The sequence below is a fragment of the Monomorium pharaonis genome, chromosome 5 (genome assembly GCF_013373865.1).
Source record: "Monomorium pharaonis isolate MP-MQ-018 chromosome 5, ASM1337386v2, whole genome shotgun sequence".
NCBI classification, from domain to species: Eukaryota; Metazoa; Arthropoda; class Insecta; order Hymenoptera; family Formicidae; genus Monomorium; species Monomorium pharaonis.
Genome location: NC_050471.1, coordinates 19575349 through 19595030, shown reverse-complemented (window position 1 = coordinate 19595030; position 19682 = coordinate 19575349). Strand labels below are relative to the sequence as shown.

Genomic DNA, 19682 nt, shown 5'->3' with positions numbered 1-19682 from the left:
TAGAAGGAGAGAGCGAGAGGAGAGGGGGGGGGGGGAGGACAGGCAACGGAGAGGAACAAAAAAGGAGAAGGAAAAGGATGGAGAGCAGCGGCAGAATTTAAAGACAGAGGAGAAGAAGGTCAGAACGAGAAGAAAGAGTAAATAGGTGAATCGAGGAAAGAGAAGAAGGAAGAAAAGGAAGAGAAAAGAGGAGCGAATGATAGACTTAGTCTTTGCTAATAATGTGGCACAAGTATATGTGGTCCATGAGCCTAAAATAACGGATCACGCGTGGATAAAAATTACGTTAGGAAAGAAAAAAAATGTTAGTAAACATAGAGTATTTATTGCGAGAAATTATAATAAATTTAGCATTGAGAAATTTAATTTACTAGTAGAGAAAAGTATAAGGCAAAATCTAGTTCAAGAAAGCAACGAATGAGCTTGTAGATTTGTAAATAGTATAGCCGATGCGTAAAATATTACAACACCAAGAAAAGAATGTCGAATTCCGAAAGTCTGGGAAGGAAAGGTGTGGTTTTCAGATGAGATTAGGGAAGGAGCAACTAGTAGACAAGGCGCTTAGGAAAGTTATAACTAAAAATACGGTGTGCAGCTGGGTACAGTGTAAAACAGGGGATTGTCCCGATTGCGCATATAAGCGATTGAACACAGTAGTATTTCCCGATTGGACACAGTCCTGATTGGACACGGACTCGATTGAACAATCTCGATTGCACACTGTCCCGATCGGACACAGTCCCGATTGGACACGGATTCGATTAGTCACAGACCCGATTGGACACGGACGCGATTGGACACGACTCGTTTGCACACGGACCCGATTGCACATAAGTTAGCGACTTAGACGGAGTGGGTGCGAAAAGGGTAGCGAACGCCACAGCCGAGTCACTTGTATTTCTGTCCTGTAGCCGTATCGCGTGTCATTGTCGTTAGCTGTACTGGGAATCGTCGCGCATTTATAATTTTGTAAAATCTAATTTACCCTATCGCATTCGTATCGCGAATCTTCTTGTAATTGCGCTCCCGTCAGATTAAATGTAATTGTCTTTTACCGCCTCGTTGGCGAGCTAATAATAATTATCGCGCATATTGTTTGTGGGATCTTATAACGTGTGGAAGAGCACGAGTCCGTCGCGTGTCGCGCGGGCTTCGAGTTACTGCTCGTCCCGATCGCTCTTGGCGAAACCATTACCCTACCGCGAGTTCGGCGTCCACCAACGACGTAGGATAAAGCATAGACAAGTCGGAGAATTTCCGCGTATGTAAAATAACTCGTTCGATTATTGGCCCGTGTTTGCAAAATTAAATTACGAGCGAGCATCAGCTCGTCCCACGCGCGAATCACCATCGCCGCTCAACAGAGCCTTATAATTCTGTATTGTTCGTCGTTAAATATACTAGTTAATCTTATTGTTTAATTTGTGATTTTGATAGTTCTCTCGTCTTCCCGATTCCATCCACCCGCAACGAACCTCCCCCTCTACCATTTTTAGGGCTGAGTAGCTGGTTATCGGAGCCGCTAACGCCCCGGTCGCCTAACGAGCGCCCGTCTTTTCCGCGACTTTAATAACGTACCGTTAATTTGCTGTTTAGCGTGTGACGATGCATATCGAAAAGCATCGTCCTTTGGCGCGAGAGCCGCCGATCGCCCTAACTAGGAGGCGAAAAGGTGCGAAGCGCCAGCTCTCACCTAAACGCTGTGCTAATGACCGCGACCAAGGACCGAGCAAATGGCAGCGTCGACGATGTCTCCCCGCGCACGCGCCCGTCTCCTCCACAGGAGTAGGGAAAGCGGAGGACGAAGACGACCGAAAGCGCGACGACCGTACCCGAGCTCGCGCCTCCACGGGTATAAAAACCGGGAGGAATCGCGACAAGTGACACTTCTGTCATCCGCCTCGATACTGTCCGTACCTGGCATCCGACAGAGCACATCTTCAGCGAGAAGCCGATTCCCCGGGGTGAAGCGTCTTCGCCTCGACCAAGCATTCTTGGTGATCGGCCATCGCTAGCTTCAAACCTATCATTGTATCTCCTATCGCCAGGCACGACCGTAGATTGAAGCACGTAGGGTAAAGCGTCTCTGCCCCCGCCAAGAGTACTTGGCAGCTTGTAAATCTCATGTACGCCTGCTTCCCCTCCTACCGGCCAAACACGGGGACGAGAGTCTCGCCCTCAATCGAGCGTACTCGATCAGCCATCCCATAATCCACGGGAAAGAAACCTAACTCCCGAGGCGGACCCGCAGTCCGTCTCACAGATATCCCCCCACCGGCCTAGTTTCCGCGCTCCGCCCCCGGGATCCGCGCCCACAGTCACGAAGTTACGCTGCTTCCGAAAAACGTGTACCCGATAACTAGCGCCGCGAAACAACGGTAAAACACATCACCACGATACCGCTCCGTATGCATAGACTCCGCGCTATCACCGGAACACTTGTACATATTTCGCCCGCATTCGTATGTATTAACAGTATCGTCCGCGTCCAAATTAATTGTAATCATTCCTCCCTTACATCTCTAATTAAAAATAAAGACTCACTAAGAAACCGCGTAAATACTGCCTTTTCTTTTCCCCCCCGCTCGAACCGTCCGTGAGCTATTCCGCAGCCACAGACAGGTATTTACAAGCGTAGACAGAGTGGTACGCTCAACGTATCTGTCGCTCAATTGTATATTGTATCGAAAAGTTACGAGGAGCGGTCGCCCCGACACCCGGGTGGCTCAGAGCTGCGGCCAGGGACGGCGGCGAAGTTGGCCGTCGCTCGCAAGCGCGGTTACAGTATGTTGTTCTATTTTTCATGAATATTTTTCAAACTTCTTTTGTTAATAACTCTTTGACGAACAATGACAGACGATTAAGTTATAAAGAAAAGTTACTCAGGGTCATGTCCTTGATAACGTATGTGCAGGACATTGAAATCGGGGGTGGCTCCGTTTAAGTGAATAATTACCCATGTCGCATGTGACGCGAACAGGCCTCATATGTGTACGTGTGTCGTCGTCTGCTGTTAATGCGCACATGGACACATGGACTAGTAAAACTAGAATGAGGAGGAGAAATCGGCATCATCTTTGGAAGCAGAATCTACTGGAGTCTTCAGAGATAAGCGTGTTGAGCCAAAAAATCAAGAAAGCAACAGAGATTATTCTGAAAATTGTGAATATACAATGAAACCACTGAGTTTTTCATAATTTTTTATTTTCTTTTTGAGTCTCAAGTGAATGTAAAAAATATTAAAAAATTAATCATATAATAAGAATTTTTCAGTTTCAGTGTCCTTAATTAAAAAAATTTTAAAAGCTGAAAAAATCATAATTTGTGGCTTCAACTCAACAAAAACGGTAAAGGAATTTGCGCTGTTTGCACCAAAGCGTGAGCGAAAATTATTAATCAATGTCAACCCACATGCCATCAAATCGAAGCAAGCCTGGGTTGATGATGGATTTTCAAACTGGAAGCATGGAACAGAGCGGATAAAGACTCACGCGACGAGTTCTCTTCACACTGATTGCGCCGAAGCATTAAGAAACATTTCGAACGTGGTCAAATTTACGGGTGGCCATTTCGAACGTGGCCATTTCGGACGCTCCCGTTTTAAACGCTTCTCGTGATTTGAAATTTAAAGAAATTTGGCGTAAAAGCGTTCAAGCTGTTGTTGACCTTGAACTTGACGAACCTCAAATTCCGCGTCAGCGCAAAATTCCAAAACGTCTCAATCAAGATACAAATGAAAATTTTAAATTCAAAACACCTCAAGATTTCTTCAGAAAATCATACTTTGAAGTTTTCGATCAATTAATTGCATCACTGAAGAGTCGATTTGACAATGATTCCGCGCAATTATTCAAATTGTTAGAACGATTCGCTCTGGGACAGCCCGCAGATGTCAATAAAATTGTAAAATTTTATAAAAATGAATTTGACAAAGAAAGACTGCTCAGCGATAGACATGTTTTTGCAACTTTTGAAGAGACAAAATGAGCAGGCGAAAAACTTAAGGGAAGTTGTAGATTTTTTGCAAAAATATGAATGGATAAGAGGGCTTATTCCAAAGTTTGTACGCTTTGTTTGGCCGCTCATCATGATTCCAGGGTCGTCCTGTTCGAATAAATAAAGTTTTTCCATTTTACGTAGACTCAAAACTTATTTGAGATCAACAATGTTGCAAGATCGACTCAATTATATCGCTACTTTACATGTTTACTGCAACATTACCGACAAACAAACTTGATTTCGAGAAATTATTAAATAAGTTTATTTCGCAAAATGCAAAGCGCAGCGCAGTTTTTGTATTACGCAAGTAAATTGTGAATGGGAAGATTTTATTGAATAAATAATATGATAAGGAGAATTTAAACAATTCTATTTTGTAGTTCTTATCCCTGTAAAATTCTCTTGTTTATGAGTTTTTCCTCCATATACATTATCGGAGAGGAACCCTCCCCCGATCAACTACCCACTCAAGCCTAAAACAACCTGCCGGCCCTGCGGAATAAGCACGGTGTGCCACAAGGATCTGTGTTGGGACCCTTATTGTTTATTATATATATTAATAATATAAAAATTTGCCCAGAAGACTATAGTATAAAAGTGTTCGCGGATGATACACTAATATATGTAACTGGAGAAGATAGTGCAGAAATAGAAGGGAAAATGAATTTAATATTTAATATAGTAGAAGAGTGGTTGAGGATGAATGTGCTAAAAATAAATGCCAGCAAAACAAAATTTATAATTTTAAGAAATATAAAAAAGGAATTAAAAGGAAATATTGTGTTTAAATGCCTAGACGGAACAAAAATAGAACGTGTAGACGTAATAAAGTATTTAGGTATACCAAGTATGTAAATATAAAACCGGAACTTTGGATAGAAAATACACGTTTATTGTATGAAAATGATAAAAAATATTTTATTCGAAGTATTGCTAGCTACACATTTTTCCCATCTTCCTGAAAATTTGTAGATGTCACGACAAAAAAACTGTTCCTCTTTTGAGGCCAGTTCCTCTTTTGAGAACCAGTCATCGAGCCATTTTCGTACATTTTTGTAAGATGTGAAGCGCTGCTCAGCAAGTGCGTGTCCCATCGATGCAAATAAGTAATAATCGGATGAAGCCAAGTCTGGTAAATAATCCGCATACAAAAGTATTTCCCAACAAAACGCCTCAATCGTTTCCTTGACCAGTTTTTCTGTGTGTGATAGTGCATTATCATGAAGCAAAATCACTTTGTGTTGCCTTTTTTGATATTCTGTTCGTTTTTCACGCAAAGCTTGATTCAAATCGATCATTTGTTGTCGGTAGCGTTCAGTATTAACGGTTTCACCAGGTTTTAGCAGTTCATAATAGATCACACCCTTTTGATCCCACCAAACACAGAGCATTGTCTTCCGTCCATAGCGATTTGGCCTTGCAATCGATGTCGATGGTTTGCCTGGTTATCCATGATCTTTTACGCTTAGGATTCTCAAAATATATCCACTTTTCATGGCCAGTCACAATTCGATGGAGAAACGACTTTTTTTTGTACTTGGCCGCAGCATTTCGTAAGTGGTTTTTCGATTTTCCTGCTGTCTTTCATTCAGTTCATGTGGAACTCATTTTCCCATCTTCTGGATCTTTTCCATGGCTTTCAAACGTATGAAGACGGCTTCTCGTGTCATATTTAATTGCTTCGCGAGTTGTTGTTGCGTTTGAGCGTCATCCTCATCCAACAATGCTTGAAATACTTCAAACTTTTTCGGTGGTCTTCCACGTTCTTCGTTTCTCATGTCAAAATCGCCACTTTCAAAATTTTTTAACCACTTAAATTTTAAACCACTATGATTTACCATGAGCATGCTCACCGTAAGCTTCGACAAGTATTTGATGCAATTCTGCAGCAGTTTTCTTCAAATGGTAACAGAAAATCAATACTGTCCGCAAATCGTAGTTTCCAGGCACAAAATGTTCAACGCTATTAAAAACTATGCTGTTGTATAAAACTTGTATTGTTGTTAGTTGAAAATTTTAATCAAATGTCAAAACAAGAAAATGGCGCCAATGACGTGGTTTGACGGTAACTACATTGACAGCTAGCGCCATGTATGAGCAAATTCCGGTTTCATATTTACAGACCTGGTAATTATTGATAATAAGCTTAGATTTAAGGACCACTGTGATTACATGTTAAAGAAAATTGGGAAAAAAACAGAATAAGAAACTACATATCGACATATACAAAGTGTATTATATATAAGTCGATAATAGCACCCCATTTTGAGTATTGTTCGACATTACTGGTAGATATAAGAGAAACACAATTGAATAAATTGCAAGTAGCACAGAATCGGACTGCGAGTAATACTACAATGTAATAAATATACTTAAATAGAACATATGTTACAAGCGTAGCAATTTATGTCTATAAAACAGAGATTACACTATAATGTATGCATATTTATATTTAAGATTCTGTATAACTTGGCGCCAAATTACTTAAGAGATAAACTAGAAGTAATTAGTAATAAAGATGAAAGAAAAACAAGACAGGAAGGGGCTATCGCAATAAAATTCGTTAGAACCAGAAGTGCGCAAAAAAGTGTTTTACGAGGGAGTAAAATTATACAATACCTTACCAGCAGAAATTAGAAGTTGTGAAAGAATCAATGTATTTAAGCGGATGTTAAAGAAGCATGTATGTAAATCTATGTAAAATATCTGAGAAAGCTAAGAAAGCTAATCGATTAATCAATCTCTCTCTCCCCTCTCTCCTACTCCCTTCCCCTCTCTTCACTTTCTATCCTATTCTCCTTCTCCAATGCCCGATCCTTTCTTCCATCTAATTGCACTCCTTTCCGTCGCCTCCATCCTAGTGTTCAATCCTTTTCCTTTCCTATTCTTCTCCACCACCTCCTCTTTCTTTTGGGAGAGGTTCAGTGGTGCACAGTACAATTGAACACGTTGCAATTGCCCACCGTGCTATTAAACACGAAACATTGCGCACCGTTCAATTGCGCACAGTTCAATTGGACACCGTTCGATTGGACATCGTTCGATTGGACACCGTTCGATTGCGCATACCCATGTACTCATTGTCGCTAACCCATGTACACATTGCAAATGCAGCCATAATGGATAAATATTTAATATACATTTAATTGAACGGTGTGCAATTGAACAGTGTGCAACTGAACGGTGTGCAATCGAACATGTGCAATCGAACGGTGCGCAATCAAACGGTGCGCAATCGAATGGTATGCATTCGAACGGTGTCCAATCGAACGGTGTCCAATCGAACGGTGTCCAATCGAGCGGTGTCCAATCGAACGGTGTCCAATCGAGCGGTGTCCAATCGAGCGGTGTCCAATCGAACAGTATCCAATCGAACTGTGTCAAAACGAACGGTGCGCAATTGCAACGTGTCCAATTGTACTGTGCGCAAATGAAGGCTTCTCTTCCTTTCTCCATTCTTTCTCTCGCCTTTTCTCCTCTCGTTCCAACCGTTCATTCTCCTCGTGTCCATCCGCTTCTTCTCTATTTTCTCCCCTATCCTCCTGTGCCGTAACCGCACTCCATCTTCTTCCTTCTTCTTTTCTGAACCTTTCTTATTCTCTTCTTCCTCCTGCATGTCCTCGTCCATGTCTTCCTTCTCTCTCACTCCTTTTTCTCTCTTACCCTCTCCTCCAGCTTTCTCTCTCTCCTGTACTCGGACTTTTTCACTTCTCCTCCTCCCTCTCTTCAAACGCTTCCGCTGTATCTTCCAGCACTTTATCCACCCTTCTCTCCTTCACCACGTCCTTCTCCAGCCTCACCCTCTCGTTGCACCTCCTCTTTTCTACCTTGCTTGCTCCTCTGGCCACAACCTTCTCTCTCTCTCCTACCGTTCGTCCACATGCTCTTCACTCAACCATCGATTTCTTATCGACATATTAATTTGTCGCACATACTCTCATTTTTACCTATACTGTTGCCATCTTCCCCCATGCTCCATTCTTCTTACTTTCTCTTTTCTATCTCCTAATCTTCTTTCTGCGTACTCGACTCCGTTCATCAATCCTCCCGTATTCTATATTAACGAACACGCTCGCCACCGTACGTGGCCATCTCCCTTCCTTTGAATCTGCCTCTCGTCAGTCAATCGGGCTTCCATTCCTCTCCGTCCATGCGCACAACTTGATTTCCCACTCTCACCACTTCATCACATCTGCTTCCTTCCATCACCGTCACAACCGCCATCTACCTCTCCATTCCTTCCCTGCCTCCTCTCTATGCAAAGAAACCCCAGCGCCATCTTCACACACTGTTTCTAATTCATATCCACAGCGTTCTATTTCTAATTCATTATCCTTCTATTCATCACCTTTCCTCCAGCCTCTTACTCCAATTTTCTTATGCATCTCTTGTCTCTCCTCCTTTTTTCATTTATCTCCCTTCCATGTCCTTCTCTCATCTTCCTCCTCGATGAACTCTCTCTCCTCTCCACAACCAAAATTCACACCTCACTCACTAACAAAACCGAGATCGACTGCCTGTCTCGATCGCAATCAACTGCTACCTTCTGTCACTTTCGGAGGCCCTCTCCACGTCAAAATACATAAAGATAGCCTAGTGGAGTATTCTGTTTAGACAACTTGTTTTTGTGCCTGTGTAAACGTCATTTTAATAAAAAAATTTGCGATTATCATCGGAATTAGGATTATCGTGATAACTTAATTTTTTTCGGAATTTGGAACAAAAAAGAGTAAATCGCATTTTTTTTAAACAAATTATATTAATTTATTTATTGTATAAAATGAAAAATTTTGGCTCCGATAACAGTTACAAGCGTGACTGATTAAAATGACATTTGAGTTTTAATTTCAATTCACTGGGAGATTCGGAATCTGTTTTTGTTATATGAATTTCGTGTACAGTTTAACTTTTTGCTTTTTCCTTTTACTAGACAGAAAAACAGAAAAGATAAACTATGCAAAAAGTGTAGTTGAAAAGAACAATTTAATAATCATTGACAAACCGCACAGAGATTAAATAGATATACAATTTATTATTAAGGTGGTTCTTCGAAACAATAATTTTCTAAAAAATTATCTGAAAATCGAACTATATCTTAATGAGATTACAATGCACCCAGGTAGCAAGGTGATGTTAATACGACATCAATAATTCGTCATTTAAGATCGCGGACGTCATGTTACCAGATTAAGACATAATATTAACGTCATTTTTTGACCTATTAATTACGTCAGTCATTTATCCATCCTACAACGTATTTCCGACGTCATATTCTTAACTAATTAATAACGTCAGTTAATTGATCATTTTACGACGTATTAATAAGGTTTTATTATATAGTGACTAATTACTGACGTTAACTATAATTCTTTGTAATAATTGACGATTTGACCTCAAATGAATTATTGAGGTGGACGACACTTTGCTACTTATAACTATTAATTATTATTTAAAGATTGGTTAATAAACAACATTATTAAAATTAATATAATACTTTATATAATTAATACTATTAATATTTTAGAATCATCCCAGACAGCACATAATATTTATGATAAATATTATTAATATTTATTAATATTTATTTTTTCAAAATATTATATAAATATTTTACACATATTTTATATACACGAAGAAAAAAATCTTTATTCAACATATTAAAATATAGACTAAATATTTTATATAATATTTATGGTAAATAAAAGATAAAGATTTGTATAAGTAATATTTTGTAAATATTTATAAATATTTCATAAATATTTTTATAATATTTATGATTAATTTTTATGATTTGTCAAATCTAAGACCACAAAAATATTTATAAAATATTTGGATAAATATTTATAAAATATTTAAATAAATATTATAAATATTTTATAAATATTGCGTTCTGTCTGAGGTATAATTTAGCTTTATCAAAAGAACAGAGCAAAAACATATTTTTATAAGTTATTCCACATGTTATTTCACATATGTAAAAATCATGAAAAAAACTGTAAATTTATATTTATTAAAAATATTAGTTAACTACAAGTTTCATGTTTCTCGCATCTATTGAACTAATCTATAACAAATATGTATTCATGAGCATCAAGTGTTCACGGATCATCACAAAGTGCTAGGTAGCGTACGATCTTCGAAGTCAAGCAACGTCGACGGCGATTCAGAGTTGGATGGGTGACCGCGGAAATTAGGCAATGCCAAATGTGACTATGGTATGGTGGGTCACGATGCTTGTTGAGAAACAACGTCAATTTTTTTTTTACATTATAATTATGTTATTTCGATATTTTCATAATGCAAGTACTGCATATATAGGACATGTACCCGAAATATTTTTTAAAACGTCAAAATAACGGCTTTTACTAACTGGGATAGTCATAAAAATGACGTTAAAATGTCGTCTTTATTAAATGTAATCTAAAAACCTATGTTTTGTCATAAAAATACCAATAAAATACCGTCAAATGTATAATACTAGCTTCTTGAAAATGACGTCAATAATATGAAAATAATGACGTATTTTTGACGTCAATATATGACATCGTTAAGATGAAACAAATGTACGTCAGTTTTACGACATTTAGACGTCATTTTATCTCGACATGATTATGACGTCTGGTTCGTTATAAAATGACCAAAAAATGCCGTCAATTAGACGACACCTTGCTACCTGGGCATGTACACATACATTTTTGGGACTTCTACCGTTTTTAAAATAATTGACGTCAAAGTTGTGACTTTTAACATGTAATCCTTATGCTAAACCATCGCGAGACTGATATTTTTGTCAATATCTTTTAAATGCTTCTTAAAATTAAAAAACCAATATAATGTAGAAAACTAATATAATGTAGAAAACTATAGTAGAAACCTTATATTAAAAAATAGAGACTTCTAGCAATGCCATTTCTAAGTTACAGCAGATAAAAGTTTGCGATATAATGAAATCCTTACGCTCGCCGGCGCGAGAAACATGTGCATTGCAGAGAATTGGCAACGGGCATGTTAGTATTCTAATATAATATATGTACACGTTGTTATGTTTGCGTCGACAATTGCTACAAAAAATTTTTCGCAGGGAGAGAGAAAGGCCTGTGCGGAAAAGCATGCTGAAGTGTACTATACTTTTGAACGTTATTGTAAGCGGAAAACCATGTTTAATCTCATTAAGATATAGTTCGATTTTCAGATAATTTTTTAGAAAATTATTGTTTCGAAGAACCACCTTAATAATAAATTGTAGATCTATTTAATCTCTGTGCGGTTTGTCAATGATTATTGAATTGTTCTTTCCAACTACACTTTTTGCATAGTTTATCTTTTCTATTTTTCTGTCTAGTAAACCTTAAAATGTTTTATTGAAAAAAAATCTTCAAACAGTAATAAGTAAAAGACCAAAGATAATTTGGGAAAATGTTTACTCCTTCAAAAAAAAATTCCTAAAAAATTAATACAACAAAATAAAAAACGACTCAAATTTAACATCTCAAACAATAATTATGTCATATTTTTCATGCTTTTTTTAGTTCGAATTAATGCATCGACTATTGGACACGCTAAAGCGCATTATGGAACCTCCTACGAAGAAGAAGCGGCCACTAATTCGGCGTTCAGTGCCTATTACGACCAAAACACGGTTACCATTGCGTTTACCAAAACCAACAGACGAGGAAGTTCAATATCTCACTTTCTTCACTGATTACTGTAAACAAGATGATTTCGTCACATATCGTTTCAAATTTCCGCATGATTTTGATTTGACATTCCAACGCAAGCACAATATCGGAATCGAAACGGCAATATTTAATGACGTATCTTCAAGTAGAGAACAAATGACGAAAAAAGAGGAAGCGGACGAAGAAGGGAAATGAATGTCATTATTAAATCATTATTGAAAACATAACGGAATCAGCATATTTATTTGAAAATTCCTCGTGCGTATATATCCGAAAGGATCGTATCAGTCTAACGCGCTACGCATCAATTACTCAGTGAGCGCTATTAATATAGTAATATGTATACATAAATAGACGATTTAACAATCGAATAAAGCACGAGATAAAATATTCAAACATAGTAAACACAACAAGGGGCAAGTATAGCGTAGAATAGAATTTGAAACGTCAGTCGATATAAAAACAACAATCATGCTTGACAGTGATCTCTTGGCTACAAAGCACCAGTCGCTTCGTTATAAATCTTATAAGAAAACTGCGATATACTCCATCTTCGAGTACTTTTTTTTCTTTACACGAGCAACTTCTTTTATAAAATGTTCTACTAAAGATATACATATACATGTACATGTACAAGTAAAAAGATTGAGAAAGAACCAAAGACTTATTCATTTGCTATAATGCTCTGATTTGATAAAATCACTGATGTCTTTACTAGAAGTTATACATGTATATACATACATATTTCTTAATCGTTTTTGTACTTGTATATTGAATATAACGTAATATTGAAATGTGTTGTGTTATTGATATAATAAATTATATAATTTAGTATGTACTTTAATTTATTGTTATTTAATTAATTATTATAAGAGTCCGAGAACTATTGATATATATGATTAAATAATCATCAATAAATATTAGGACAATAGAAAGAGTTTTTTGTAGACACATATAGCAACATTTTGATAAATAACATAATCTTTTTAATAACAAATACACTCTGCTTGCACCATACGTAACAGAAGAGATATGCTGTTTTGACCACAAAGTCACAGAAATATGATACATTTTTTGTACGTCGCCATGACATAACATACAATAAAATCGCTTACCCACATGATATACCGGTAATGCTTACCCAACGCCAGTAGATGAAAACGACGGTAAATAAAAAAACCATACGTTAGAATAAAAGGCGCAGCATTGTAAGTAGGACTCCAAACAATCTTGTATACAAATCTTGAAACAATATCTAATTATAATTTGAGTAGTGAAGCGTTTTTGTCATATATAATACATGGACAACGACAACATAATGATATTGTCACTGTTGTTAAAAGTTACAAAATAAGTCTACTGATGATCAAAGTTAAAAACATTATTCATAAGTAAGTCTACCACCATCATAGTTGTTTCAAGCTTATATACAAGACTATTCAAACTGATATATAAAACTTATTTTACAATTTCATAAATGTGGTTGCAAGTAATTGTAAATCATGTATTGTAAGGCACAGTTGTAAACCACTATCAATTACAAAGTATGTGAAAGATAGTTGAATTTTATAACTGCTATAAGAGCGAACCAATCAAAGTATTCAAAGGACTGTCACATATCAACGCCACACAATCGTTCATAGGATACATCTTTATTTTATTGTAGATTAACTTTGTTATATATATATATAATATATATATATATATATATATATATATATATATATATATATATATATGTACATATATATATATATATATGTACATATATATATATATATATACATGCCTGGTCATCTGAAGTTTGCTGCGTTCCGGTATTTACATGGTGCATATAAGGGGATGCTGAACTACTTCTCAAACTTAATCGAGGTCAATAATGTAAAGTCATTCGTGCATATCGTTAATGAGATTTTGTATTTTTTTGTAAATTTAGAAAATTTTTTCCAGAATTAAAGTACACATATTAATATCAATCTGTGAATTGAACTTTATATCAAAAATGAAAAAATTTTTTTCATGTTTTACTTATTCATGTTCGACTTTTAACACGTATATATCTTAAATTTTCATAGCGCAATTTCGTCTTAATTAACAAAACAATTAGGCATCAAAATCTAATTTTCGAAATTCGACACTCTTTGTTCTTGTCATCTACTAATCTATGGATGAATTTCGTAAGTATAAACTGTAGATCTTTTATATTAGCAAACATTTTTACGATGTGACAGCGAAATAACATTTTTTTTTTTCCGTTTTCGTTAGAAACTCCACAGACTAGTAGTAATGTGTATAGTTTCATTCTAAAAAATTTCTAAATCTATAAACAAAATAAAAGGATATTGCAAAACAAAAATTACTTTAACACAATTCTATGCATACAGAAATTGGAATGCAGTTAATTTCAGATGATCAGGCATTCTTGTTCACATGTATACAACACTTATTACTACTACCCTACAACCACGTTCACGCAATTGTAGAATAGACTTATAGATCAAAAAGACTCAGTACAAAGTATTTTGTACAATATTTGGTTATTGACAACAATTTACTGCAGTACACATCTTTAAATAAGCATATCCTTTTCCCGCTCATTTTATCAACGCTCAATCAACGTGTGAAAATGCGAATATATAAAATGAGTGTGGGGTTTTTTTACAAAGTAACGAATAGTTGCGTGAGTCTTTAAGTATTAAAAAAAATGCTAAAATTATCCTGTTTTACCAATCAAACATGATCAAATTACTTTTCTAATTAGATTTACAGATTTTAAAAATTCGATCTCTTCCATAATTAATTCTTTGTTGCACACGAAGCACACCAATTTCCTCACAGTTTTTACATATGTATTTTATTATAAATTTGTGTGACCTACTTGGTATCATTATGTTTCTAAGACTTGTATATGTATGTAAATAACATGAATGTGTAATAATTTATTTTTTTATCATTAATTTTAAATTCATTTATTTGCCTTACCTTTATATGCATGTAAAATTTTATTGTTAAAAGAATTTGATTTGAATCTGTTGATCAGATTCTGTTTTAAAAAATTATGTTTAGTGATAACTTTTGCAATACATTTATATTTCAAATTCCTGAGGTTAAAAACCTATGTTATGTCATTGTACATAAATAAATCCAATTTTGCTAATGCTCGGATTGAACAACTTTTGAACCAATTTCTAAGGCGAAGTCTACTTAAAATCAAAAGTCTAAAAACTCTTATATATAAAATATCATACGTAAATAAATCATAGTAATTTTTTTAATTTGGTGGTCATATTAAATCCGACATTGTAATTTTAATTTTTATTTCAGAATTAACCTTTATATATTAGAATTCAGTAAATACATTCAGTAAAAAAAATTGTGCAATAAAGAATTAAAATATAAGGACTAACATAATAGTAACATAATGGTAACTCAAATGCTAACTGAAATATTGACTTTATGCTGAGAATGAAAAAAATTAAGAAATATAAATCTTTATCTTAGTTCAATATGACATTTCTAACTGTCAATGTGTGTCAAAACAAAATTTTTGCAATCCGTTTGAACAAAGATAATTTGAGATGTAAGTCACACGAAAGAACGATGTTGAGAAGTTCTAAAATTAGGCTTGAGTGTTTAATGTGAAAGATTAAAATGCTTGAAAATTTGTACATCTACTGCTTGCGATATTGATGTAATGATTATAATAATGATATTATAATAATTATAATAATGATAGAACACGAACGGCCAATCTTTTGTTAAAAGTTAAAGAAGTGATTTAAAGTGTTTTAAATAATATCTTTATTTTTTACTGTACTGGGCACGTGTGGTAGATTAGTAGAAATTAAAAAAAAACATATACTAATTTCAACGAGAGACGCCGCTCGGAGTGTGCACAATGGCAACTAACAATAAGATGGTCAGAGTGGATTGGACATAACATTCAACGCAAGTAGTAAAACGGTATGGTGGGGGTTACCCCTGCGCGAACCGGACGAAAACTCGTCTACTCCGAGCGGCGCTCCCTCGTTGAAATTACAGATACATACTATAGAATCTATAGTATGTATCTGTACTAATTTCAACGAGAGACGTGCAATCTTAATCCGATTTGTAATACGTAATATGACACAGGCTTAAGCGGTATCATTGTCTCTTTTTAGCACAATTTGGTTAAAAGTTTCATTATTTATTCAAATTTTCAAGTATATAGGTTTAGTATGTATCTATACTATAAAAATTAGTATGTATCTATACTATAAAAAGAGACAATGATACCGCTTAAGCCTGTGTCATATTACGTATTACAAATCGGATTAAAATTGCAAATCACGGATCAAACATTGGCAATCAGAATGACGCAGCCTGATTAACCTTAGGACCTTTTTTATCAGATCACGATACTAGCGCCCATAGATGTTCCAATATTATTACATTATATTTAAAATCAGTGTTGCCAGACTTGGTACAATTGTATCAGATTTTGTACATTTTTTAATATTTGATACTCTGATACTACATTTCTGGGAAGATATCAAATTTGGTACAATTTCAATATCTGGTAAAATTTCTCTTAAAAATCCAATATTTAATCTAAACGTAAAAGCAATCAATATATAGGCGCGTTCAGCAAATTCTTTAATATGATTTCTGCTTCTAAATCCAACAAAAAACCAAAGGCAAGAACCAATTATATTAGAGAATCACTGAGCACTCACTGATCCGCTCCATCTACTGAACGCGCCAATAAGTGCATTCAGAAGTGCAACCACTATGAACGGCTAAGTAGCAATTGAAGATGATCCAATTCAATAGTAAGATCCAAAGGTAAAACCCAATCATCTTTAGTTGCTACTTACGTTAGCTGCTCAATGAACGGTTGCACTTCTGGATGCACTCAATAAAGTATTAGATTTAGCATTAGATCAAATGGCTGTAGTAATACCTAAAAATGTAATTTAATGGCTCTAAAGGTAAGAAATAATTACATTCTATTTCAATAGCTCGGTTTTCTAAACACCCAACGTACCTAAAGAATCATCATGTGTGACAGATTTTATTTCGCTATCTGCAATATAAACAATTATTAGACATTTTTTTCGGTTTTACTTTTAAGTTTGTTTTACAAAGTCTTTTAACAAAAAGAGAAAAAGGTAAATCTTTTCTACATTTTATAATAAATAAATTTAATTTATCTACCTTACAAATATTTATATCTTTATATTATTTTAGATTAATTTCTGAAAAGAAATTTTGTTTATTTTGTTATTATAAGAATTTCTGGGTAACTATTCAGGTTAGGTGAGGCAGCTCCAATGATCTTGACCTTGACATATGTTATCAAGGTCATCCTCCTGAGTGACCTTCGAAAGATTTTAGCCGTCGCTCGTGATTCGTTAAAAAGTTATTAACAAAAAAAGTTTCATAAACACATAGTTATTCAATATAAGAGTACATCATATGGTTTTGCTACTTTCCACGCGTAGTGAGATCCATCCCCCCTGCTTACAGAGCAAAACGTCCACGCCTGTACTTTACCACAACGGTTTGCAACTTTAGATTTAAAATTGTGTCACCAAATAGCGAATTAAAAATGTTTGGGTTAGGTTAGAAAAAAATACGGGGAGGGGCAGATCCCTCCCCCGCCCACACGTTCTCTGCATCACACTTTGCATATGGATTAGCAAACATGCAAATCACGCATTCCATATATTATTAAATGATATAAAATATATATATTTTGGAAATTAAGATAGATAACAGTGATTGTGCAATTTAATTCTTTCTACATCAACAATAAAGACTAAAATTTAGTAGACGTAAATATCATCGCAGACGTCTCATAACTGGTCAATGGTTATTTAGAGCCATTGAACGAAACACAGGCCATTTATTTATTGTACCTGTTGAACAGCGATCCTCTGAAGTCTTGCTACCAATTATACGTCATCGTATTTTACCAGGCACTATTATTTATAACAATTGTTGGCGGGTATACAGTTCATTAAGTAATTATAATTATACGCATAAAACAGTTAATCATAGTGAAAATTTTATGGACTTAAGTACAGGAGTACATACTCATTAAACGTCTGTGGTGGGATATTCAAGGAATATTCTGGAATACCACGATGGCACCCGAAAAGAACACTATATGTATTATGTAGCTGAATTTATTTTTAAACTTTTAAACAAATATAATTATTCCGAACGAATTGATAAATTCTTTGAGATTATAGCTTCAATGTATCCTACTGAAGAATATCACGAATAAATAAAATTATTATTGTATATAAATATTTCATACTCTCCTATACTGCAAAGTGTGGTGCAGAGAACGTGTGGGCGGGGGAGGGGCTCCGCCTCTCCCCCGCCCACACCCCCCATATTTTTTCCTGACCTAACCCAAACATTTTTTATTTGCTATTTGGTCACAATTTTAAATCTAAAGTCGTAAATCCTTGTGGTAAAGTACAGGCATGGACGTCGTTTCGCTCTGTAAGCAGGGGGGGATGGACCTCGCTACGCGTGGAAAGTCGCAAAACCATGTGATGTACTTCTATACTGAATAATTATGTGTCGTATTTATGAAAACTTTTTTGTTAATAACTTTTTAACGAATCACGACGGCTAAAATTTTTCGAAGGTCACTTATAAGGTTGACCTTGATAACATATGTTAAGGTCAAGGTCATCAGAGCTGCCTCCCCTAAACTGAATAATTACCAAATTCTGTAATAAACAAAATTCTGCCGTTTTTTGTTTTACTTACAAGGGAACCTCGTAAACCCGAAAATTCTGATTTTAATGAAACTTGGCATAAATGTAGAGGGAATAAATACATAAATTTAAAAATTTTTTGTTTGGGCTCTAAATTGTAAAACGGACACCACCAATTAAATTATATAAATTTATCCTAATTTTAATTAAAGCAGTAATCTTATTGGTGTCCGTTTTACATTATGCGCGTTTAAGATAATCCCTATTGATGGCATACAGTCAAAATATCAAAATTTTGTCGAAATGGTGGTTGATCTAAATTGATGCGATTTCGATGTCGAAAACACCTCAGACTGGGGGGTGGGATCAAAAAATGGGAGCGTCCCAGATGCGCACAGTAATAAACGGACACAGCAGGCTGAGTGAAGCGGACACAGACCAAATGCGCACAGACCAAATGCGCACGGACCAAATGCGCACAGACCAAACGGACACAGTAACCAACAAACTTACCACATGGGTTGCGACTTTTCGGGCACCTCTACCAACGAGGTGGGTGCGGGAGGGGGGGGGGGCGAAGCCCCCCCTTGCACCCCACCCGTGCGTGTGTGTGTGCAAAGCATTCTCTGCACCACATAGGATTGCGACTGTGCGCATTTGGTCCGTGTGCATCTGGTCCGTGCGCATTTGGTCTGTGCGCATTTGGTCTGTGTCCGTTTCACTCAGCCTGCTGTGTCCGTTTATTACTGTGCGCATCTGGGACGCTCCCTCTAGGATTCACTCCAAAAAATCATTGAATCGATACGGATTTCGATGTGAGTTCGATATTATTTCGTGGTCGATTTAAAATCAAATTGACATATTTTTACTCACTGACAAGTGAGTATTTCTTAAATAATAGTTAGAAAAACACTAATGTAAATTAGAAAGTATTTTTTATCAAATAATATAATAATTTTTGTTTCGCATTTTTTAAAAAAATTATTGTTTTTGTGATACATGTCAAAAAAACACTGATGAAATAGGTGCTTAATTTGAAACCCGTGTACGATCAAAGTGTTAATGATATATTTTATTAATTTTTACATATTATCTAAATTACGTAGTTCTATAGACGCTATGTTATTCCGTTAGATTCGCTTAAGAATGCATATTGTTCAACAGGCACGTTTTTTCAACTCATCTATTGTCTCTCGTGAAATCTCGCCTCGGAACATTGAAGTTATTATACATATAGGTTATATATAAAAATTATGATCACGGCCTAGCTATATTACAGTCACGG

At 35.7% G+C, this 19682-nt stretch overlaps 1 protein-coding gene across 1 annotated transcript in view; it reads left to right on the top strand.

Moving 5' to 3' along the window:
* LOC105832592 (cilia- and flagella-associated protein 100) overlaps nt 1-12977 on the top strand; it is a 106425-nt gene extending 93448 nt beyond the window's left edge. Inside the window, exon 7 of the mRNA XM_012673688.3 lies at nt 11529-12977. Coding sequence (XP_012529142.1) covers nt 11529-11873 — 345 coding nt within the window. The 3' untranslated portion in view covers nt 11874-12977. The remainder of the gene's footprint in view (nt 1-11528) is intronic.
* The last annotated feature ends 6705 nt before the right edge of the window (nt 12978-19682 follow it).